The sequence below is a fragment of the Dreissena polymorpha genome, chromosome 8 (assembly GCF_020536995.1).
Source record: "Dreissena polymorpha isolate Duluth1 chromosome 8, UMN_Dpol_1.0, whole genome shotgun sequence".
Classification (NCBI taxonomy): domain Eukaryota; kingdom Metazoa; phylum Mollusca; class Bivalvia; order Myida; family Dreissenidae; genus Dreissena; species Dreissena polymorpha.
In genome coordinates this window covers 56712468-56722020 of record NC_068362.1, presented here as the reverse complement: position 1 = coordinate 56722020, position 9553 = coordinate 56712468, and the positions used below count along the sequence as shown (strand labels likewise).

Below are 9553 nucleotides of genomic sequence, written 5' to 3'. Positions count from 1 at the left end.
TATTTATACACCTTTGTGTTTTGGATCTAATTCTGTTTTATGTATAAGGTTCGGAACGTCTTCAAACAACTTAAAATCCTTATTCTTGTAATTGACCATTCCAAAATACTGACCAAAGTTTTAATACTTATATCACATGTGTGTGTCTTCATTAAATACATATGGCTTTATGGATAACTTCTCAATCTATATCTAATTGTTTCCTTTCCCATCTAGTATAAATGTAAAGATTGGAAATGGGTGGAGTATTAATAACTAGGCAAAATTAATATGAATTATTTCAAATATACTAGCGATACTATTTTGTTAATATAATATGACATACTAGATTCCGATACAAACAATGAAAGCCTTTTAGAGGATTGGGGCCCGTTTCTCCATTCGGCCATACCGTCGTATCGAATTCGCGCAATTTCATTGGTGGGATCAAATAGTACTGCGCGAAGTTCGAAAATCACTTCCGCTATACATAATACAGTTGTTTACATTTTGTTTTTGATGTAAATGAAAATGCCGCCATCAAAGGTGAAGGAATCTATTCAAGAAAATCAACATATTCAAGTTGCCGTGAGGCTAAGGTAATACTATTGTTACGCGTTACCACGTTACAGTTACACTCATATCAACATGATCAATATCGCGAAAACATATTTCATTGATGTTAACACTTCCTACATTTGTGTCTTCAAGGAAATTTAAAGAGCTCTTACAGGTTGCTCTTCTTGAATGCTCGGAGATTTTATCATTTTGGGACGACGCCACAAAGGGTAGGAATCGTACTCAGGGCCCTCAATCTGTCAAATCCACGGTCGAAATTCGGCCGCACCCCCCCCCCCCCCCCCCCCCGTGAAAAGTATACTTTTTTGCCCTTTTTGGGGAAAACATTCCCTTTAATTTTTTTTTATAGATAGATGTCTCATGATTACTGTATCTCAATTCTATTTTAATTTAATCTTGTCAAACATACTAAATTATGAAATAAGCAATGAGAATAGTGCAAACATCGTTACATGTACAAATGTAATAATTAGAGAGTAAGTTAAAAATCCCCCAAAAAGGGAAACGCCGCAAAAATTCCCCCTGCTATGGGTAGCGACCCGCTTCCCCTAAAATGGATTGAGGGCCCTGGTACTGGCGCTGCCGATGAAGTAATAGTGCCCCTCGCGTAAGCACCTTGACCTAACACCTCAAAGTTAGGTCTGCATGCCGGCCAGCTTTCGTCCGACCTCTCTTTCTGCGCAACATGTGCAATATACCACAACTAAAGTTTATTCATCTTGATTAAATGTCAATAACCCCCTTTTTATAATCTTAGAATAATAACCCACAATAACCCACAATTGGCAGGGGTTGAAGAATCCACTCGACCGCTTGCATATGCGAGTGAAGTTGACGGTCGGGCGAGTAAAATTTGTTAAATACTCGACCGACCAGGCGAGTGCTGTTTTTCAATTTGAGAAATATAAATTCAGTTCCAGAACTCCTTCCACATTGATACAAATTGCAAATTTTTTTTCGAACGAACAAAAAATACCTTAAGTACACAAAGAAACTGCACTTTCGTTTTGACAATGAAAAATGACCTCACAGGCACAGTAAAAATAATGCTCAAAATCGGCTGCGCTCTTTTCAGCATTATCAGTGCTCTTATCTAATCGATTAAAAGTGAATAAAACTGTTAAATATATTGGTCATTCCGTGAATTTTAATGTAAATATCAATAAAACAATAATACATCACTGGTAAATTATAACACTTCTTATATTTAATTAAAAATAAACAGATTTTTTTTTTTTTTAATAAACAGAATAATTCCGAATTTCGTGATCAGAAGCCTTATGGCAAAATTTACCATATTGTAACCGTTTGTCAATCAAGCGTGTCTTTCAGTAAAAGTTAGTCTGAAATACTAAAATGGAAAAGGGTTCTATTTTAAAATATCTGCAAGGTGGTGGCGACAGCGAACAGAAAGAATTAGAAAGGTCGTCAAAACTAGAAGCGGAAAGAATTGAGAAAAGGAAAGAGGTGCAGAAAACGTAAGGAAAGCAAATATAATCCATCAGATAATGTAGTTAATTTGTTTGCAGTTTAGTGTCACTATGTTTAGTAGGTTTAAAAGGTTCTGGTTGATCATAACTATAAATATAGATATCTATTTTTTAATGCAGGGCGAGTAGATTAAAGTGAAGGGCGAGTGGATTGTCAGGCCTACTCGCCCTGCAGGGCGAGTGGCTCTGGAAAAATTCTTCAACCCCTGATTGATTATGCCTTAGTGCAAATAGGCTTGCTTACAAAATGCAAAGTTATTTATTAAGCATGCTATCAAGACATGATAAACGAAAACAGTTTCAATGAATTGCTAATTATTTTTGTTTTGCCCTTTTGCACAATAATGAAACTATACGCTTTAACCATAAAGCCATAATTAATTGAAATCAATAGCCATAATTTTTGTAAATACAAATCTGCCAAAAAATTCGCCTTCTTTTTCAAAACATGGTCCTGTAACTCCTGTCCTTTTCTTGTCTACACAATGCATGGACAGGAGCACCCATCTCACAACATATTTCCACAAATTTTAACAAATAACATAAGTGCCGACAAAAACATCCTCCTTGCAGCACACATGAAAAGGCCCTCACCCCCACATGGAACTGCATAATCTACAATAGAAAATAAGCCTTTAAAATCTCTTTCACAACAGCTTTGTTTTTCTCTGAAGTGACTTTTAAACTTGAAAACATCACATTGGCTCCCGATCAAACTTTATCTCTCCGGTGTAATCACAGCCTACTTAATCTAATATAAAAATATTGACTTCATGTACATTTTAAAAACTATTTTGCATTAACATTTCATTGAAACTGCTGATCCTTGCATGAATGGTATTGATGAATGTTGTCAGTATAAGAAAAAAAAAATCTTCTTTTTGTCCAAGAACAAATCATACCTATAATTGCTTTAAATTTTATACAGATTAAGTACATTTTGCAGCATAATCACTTCATTGACATCTGGAGGAAAAGACAACTAAAATAAAACAAAAACTATTGTACCCACCCCCACGCTTTACCAATTGAGGCGGTACAACATCTGGTGGTTTGCCAATCTGGCCTCAGCACATCACTCGTGCTGTTACCTTTATCCTTGAGATATGTGCCTAATTTCCACCGCTGGGACCGCTCCCAACGGCGAGAACTAAACAGTCGCCACCCTTCAGAACCACGCCTGAAAGGTCTTCGAGATTCTTCTCCTCGGCTTTCGTCAGAGGCAACTTGGTATCTGGATGCGCCACCCCCTCGGTGGTCACCCGCAGCGACTCCATATCTGGTCGCACACTTCCTGTGGTCTTCCGATGGAACGTCATAACCGGACGCCCTGCACCGACGTTCTCTCGCGGTGATACAACAACCGGACGCACTGTTCTGGCGGTCTGCCGCATGGACATCAGCTGGATCCACATGTTCGGCGGTCGGTTTGGCCCTATCTCCAGTGGCCGGTTTGGCCACCGCTCGCGCTGCCTGGCCCATTGCCCCTCCCTGTGCAACTTCTGCCGCCTCTCGGCTCGCTGCTTCCGCAGTTGACCGCCACCCGTTGTACGCGAAATGCATACACGCACACAGGATCCCCATGGTCTCCTTCAGCGATCTTGCCAATGACCATCCCTGGACCACGGACGAAATCTGGCACAGTTGGCATCACCAACGGAACTGCATCGTGCACGTCCGTGGCATGCTGTGGGCCTCCCCTCTTGAGGTTCAAAACCTGTCCCATCAAAAATAATGGTTGCCTCTGCCATATTAATGATGGCTCAGCCCAGATTTACCAAAATGTCTAACCCGAGAAGCATATCGACATCTTTCGGAGCTACATGCAAATGCTCCCGATACCAGCAGTTACCAATCTTTAAGTCAACTGGGCCTACAACAAAACTCGGCATTGAGGCGTCCCTTCTTGTCATCAACAGCTTGACATCACGCAGCCTGGGAGGTGGCTGCTGGACCATGGCCTCATAGATCCGATCAGAGATAATACTGACCTCTGCTGCCGAATCAACCACTGCGCCAACCATGATATCGCCCACCTTGTACCTTTAAACAAAACTGCGAAACTGAACCTAGCTGGTTTTCATTAACCACTTCTGGTTCGACTCGACTGCTCATCCGTCACAGCTACCACTACGGGCGCTTTCTCCTCATGGTTGGCTAAGGACGTGGTATTTTCAAGACAATTCCGCTGGAAATGTCCCAATCCACAAGACTTAAAGCACGATATGCCCCGCTTCGCCATACTAGGATATTCGCCCCAATTAGACCCATATCTTCCTCGCTTGGATCCCTCAGGGCTGAAATTTGAATGCTGGTATTCACTACGATACCCGCTGTTTCGCCAGTTCCCGTCGCTCCCATCGTAAGCATTTTGGCCGGATCCCCTTTCGTAGGCATGTTGGTTCCGATGCCCACGTGGACCGCCGCGGCTCCAGGTGCCTTCTTGTTAGGGATCCTCGGCCAAACACTCGCCATAGCATCCCTCGTCTCCGCCGAGACGGAACGACTGAATCGTTCGTCCGACGCGGCGAACAGCATCCAGGGTTCCACAAGGGCTTGACAACAGTTCCACGGCACCCTGCAATTGACCAACCACCTGGCTCAACTTGTCGAGCGCCCACCCACTCACCACCTCTGAAATTGGTTCCTCGCCAACAGCGTGAACCCATCTCAAGTCATCCTGCTCATCCATTTGGATAGGGGCACATGCAAATTGAAGGTGATGGAACAATCTAATTTTTTCCATAGCCTCTTCTATAGACTTTGGTTGCTGCATGCTCACCTGCCAGCCTGCTTCACTGTGATGTAGCCCATGGCAAAACTTTGCCACTGCCTGCTCGGTGGCGTATGTTTGGGGAAGATTTGGAAACGCCACCAACAGCGTAAGCACGTGATCTGACCAATCTTCTAGGGACTCGCCTACTTCCTGTTGAGCAACCTGTAAACGGCCCTGCGCAGTGGCGGGGACAGGGGTCTCGCGAGTAGGCGAAGAGGGCGATTTTTTCGCCAAATTAATCTTAACTTCGCACATTAATTTCATGAAGGCAAAGTGACTTCTCCTCCTTTTAATGATTTACTTTGTGTCAGAAATTGACTGATTAAAATTAATTTGATGTGTAGAATTGGACACAAGAGGATTCTCAGCCATAAGTTGCCCCATTTACAGGTCATGCAAAGTTGAACAATCAAAAGAACAGTCTGGAGCTATTACACTTCTTGAAATTGTTAATAGATGATGCCTTGATTAATTGCCTTGTGCTGGCTACCAATAACTATGTTTCAGCAATGTTAAATGGCCCTTTAAAATAATACTAAGGAATGATCAAATGGGAAGATGTAACCTAGAACTGGCAATAAATATGGTGCTCATTTACAGGTCAGATTTGGAATCTCTGCTGTAAAATGAGATTTTAATTGAATTTTAAATTTAAACAAATATTTGTAACAAAATATGAATTTGATTTAATGTTGAATTGCTTAAAATAAACAAGGAAGTAAAAAGATTCTAAACATTACTGGCTTGTTACAATTGAAGTTTATTTGATACACCTGTTCAGGAAAAAAAAAGTACAATCATAATCAACAATTACTAATATAAAAAAAACATGTTGGTTTTATACACTTAACATGTCTTATTGTATAAAACAAGTGAAGAGTTGATTGCAAGTTGAACAGAAACCACTTATCCGTTAAGTTGCTGCAAAATATACGTAAAACTAAGATCTATGATGCAAATGTACCATTTCTCCCAAAGATGTTACCAATTCTCCCTATTTTGGCTTTAGAGAGAAGTGACTTCTCCCTAAATTTTGAGCCTAGCTAGACCCCTGGGGGAGCTCCCTGGCGCCAAAGCGCCCATCCAAACGATGCATTAATTCCTTATAAGGGACATTTTCCCTGCCTTCAGTTAGTTCTGCATAAAAATCTGCAGCTTTGCCCATCAAACATCAAACCAACCCATCGTCGCGCTCAACATCTGACCATTTGTGCAATTTGGCATAGCGCTCAAACTTGCCCCGGAAAACTGGCCAATTGCTACGAAAGTCAAACTGTAAGTTTTTAGCAGGGGTTTTTCTGCCTATTTTGGGAAAAGGAGTCTGACCAAATTGGGAATTTTTATCGACAAAATTGTCCATTTTGGGAATTTTCGAGTCGATGAAACGGTCAATTTAGGAATTTTATCATGCTTAAATAAGTTAGTGGTTTTACAAAAAAAACATATTTTTATTTGTTATTTTGTCTTCAAAAACAAACACTGGTAACAGGTAAGTAAGTCACACAAGTCACAGCATGATTTTTCTTTGCTTTCTGTCTTTTGCATTTGATGGACTTGAACTTGGAGACTGAACAACAACTTTCTTACTAGGCTCCGAAGAAGAATTATCGACCGAGTCGGAAAATGGAACAGCCATGGGTATTTCACTTGCTTGCACTGCTTGTTCGGGGTTACTAGAGGGAGTAGAAGATTCAGCGATTTTCGCAAACATCGACGTTATCGTCGAACATCCTTTTGCATCTCTTTTTTTTTTTTTTTTTGCTGTAGTACTTATCGTTATGGGAAGCCATGTTTGAAAATAAGCGTCTACAGATTTGGACTAGAATGTGTATTGTGCGGCTCTATATACTTGTTATAATGCGGAACAGTTCAAACCTTTTCGCTGTCAATGTTGGCAGATGCATCCGGCAAATACACCTGCGAAAATCTGAGTTGCTAAAGGCTTAATTACGTCGCGGATGAAGGGAAGTCACTCTTTTGATATAAATTATGTTTACTTTTTACGATTTTGAAATTATTTTTTTTTGGAATTGGGAAATATGTAATCAAAATTTGATTGGGAACGGGTCCGTTTGCTTTGGGAATGCCTCCGTTGTCCGGAGGCGCAGACAGTGCAGAAAAACCCCTGTTTAGGTATTTTGGTTATCACATCCCGATTACTCGGAGTAGCAGGATTTTGTGTAGTTGCAGGCGGGAGTGCAACAGGAAGGCTCGGTATTACAGACTGGTTGATGAGCGCCAGAGTAGCTGGCTGATTAGGTATTATCGGTTGGTTGATGGGTACCAACGTAGCAGACTGATTTGGTATGCTAAGTTGGTTAACCAGGGTTCGACACTAAGGCACGTCCGACAGACATTGTCTAGTAAGATCGGTGGTCGGGCTAGTAAAACTGTGGGCTAGCTTGTCCGACTGGTCGTACATACACAATCTATACTGATTCATATAACTATAACTAACCGAAAACCTTTTTCTCTTAACGTGTAAAATAACTATTGTATCCATTATTTACATCAGAACAAAACTAGCGTATATAAATAAACGCGGAGCATTCACATGATTCATCGCTATTTTTAGACGCGAAGGAGAGCTTCCCGCAGAAATGGCTTGTTTCCATTGGTAAAGTTGTCATGAATATTAACACTTTGCATGCTGGGAAATTTGTAGTCTGCTAAAATGTTGTCTGCTGAATTTCTAAAATTAGCATTTTCTTCAATTTTTTTCAAAGAATACTATCAGAATAGCAAACAGTTTGGATCCAGATGAGACGCCACGTTCTGTGGCGTCTCATCTGGATCCAAACTGTTTGCAAAGACCTTCAAAATTTGGTTCCAGCACTGAAATAGTTAATGATTTTCTGCAGTGTCGTAGAACTTTACATCATGTTTTTACGACTTCTATCGAAAACAGGTATCGTCAATGTAAACATTTTGGCGAAGCAGACGAGAGAATGTAATTTAAAGAGTGACTTTGTTCAAGATTGGATATTCTTCCGACAAATAAGTTAATAAAGAAGAATCCAATGGTAAAACTGACACAGATTATGATGGAAAAGGGCATTGGAGCTGTGGTAGCATGGAGCACAGTGGTCAAGGAGGCCAGAATTTGATAACGTTTAATAAATGTCACCTGCTGTACAGGCATCATTTGTTTAACTGGTGATAAACAGTGAAATTACAACAAACAATTTATGTTGTTTATTAGTTTTATTTTATTTTTTACTCTGTGCATCAAAATAACTTTCTTGTGTTCACTAATCATTTTCTGATAAAACCTGATTAAACAGTTACACGACACAATTCTGTTTATTTGCTATGTCATTTATGGTCTAGTAGACATCAGATTCGGGCTAGTACATTTTAAGAGGAGCTGGTCCGATGGTCTGGCTGTAAAAAAGTTAATGTCGAACCCTGTTAACAGGCGCCAGGTTAGCAGGCTGATTGTCTATCAGGGTTGGCATATTGACCGGTCAATTGAGTATTGACCGGGCCGGCGGTCAATACCCGGTTAAAACCGGTCAATACTGGTCATTACTGGTCATTATTGGTCAATACTGGTCGATTGAAAATTGTAGCATTTTAACATGACAAAGGAAGAATTTAAGCTATTCTATATTAAATCAATCATTATTCTGTAATTGATAAACTTTTTTTGAGTTATCTATTGTAAAAAAAATCTTTAAAGCTGTAAAAAAATACTTCTTTATTATTTATGGAAATGGTCTCAAATACATAAGAACTAAGGCAATATCTTTATCTCAGTGTATCACATCTGTTACTGAAGTATTATTACTATTGTAGTTACCATAGATTTCACTAATCTATTGATATATATATATTTGATAAGCTGATGGACAAACAGAACTCTTGTGGTTTCTAGGGTCATAAATGATCTGGCCCCTATGCCTTATTTGGTAATAAAATGCATGCACTGGTATGTCTCTGATAATGACAATGCAGCAAATCTGCCCCTAGGCTATTTCAGTTCACTCAAACAAAATGAGATAACTTGCTATTAATGTTATTAATTTAATAGTTACTTCTAACTTGTCTCCTTTCTATATTAAGAGGGTTTTCATATTTTAAAGTTCAATTGGTCTTCAAATGAATAAGCAATCAAAGTTCTTGATTTTGGCAACAAATAATGTTTACCAATTGTGGGTCTACTCTAGACTCTTCTTTTCAATTATTTCTTTCTTTTAATAATTATTTCTTATTAAGTTTTTATATATCAATGGTAAAATAAAATATTTTTTCACTATTTTGTTAAAGAAATCCAGGCAAGAATACATGACAAGTAAGGGTTGTGTCAAAGGTGCAATGTAAGACCCTATTATCAGTTTTGGGTGCCCTAACCTGTATAGGTTTGACGACTGTGAAAGACTGTGGAGACAGAGGGGCATGAGGAACAACTAATACACAGTGATTGACAGGTTCTTGTTGAATCAAGCACATAATTTTCTGAGCATTCATAATTCGTTAGAATTGAAAAATTAAATCAATCGACCAGCAAAATCCAATTGACCAACTTGACTCATTTGCAAAATTTTGAGAGATTGACCTACAAATTGCATGAACAGGTATAAAATAGTGGGTTTTAATAGCTTAAGACATTATTGGCAACATGTCTGTTTAATTTATATTATCAATATTGTTTAATTAAGCATGGAATATAAATCAAAATTGGGGGTAATGTTCAATCGACCAGTATTGACCAGTAATGACCACTTTG

General features: G+C 39.3%; 1 protein-coding gene across 2 annotated transcripts in view; it reads left to right on the top strand.

Annotated features, from left to right (window-relative positions):
• Positions 1-429: 429 nt before the first annotated feature.
• LOC127841759 (kinesin-like protein KIF11) overlaps positions 430-9553 on the top strand; it is a 61972-nt gene continuing 52848 nt past the window's right edge. For both annotated transcript variants that reach the window (XM_052370809.1, XM_052370808.1), the window contains exon 1: positions 430-578. In XM_052370809.1, the coding sequence (XP_052226769.1) occupies positions 505-578 (74 nt within the window). In that variant the 5' untranslated portion in view covers positions 430-504. The remainder of the gene's footprint in view (positions 579-9553) is intronic.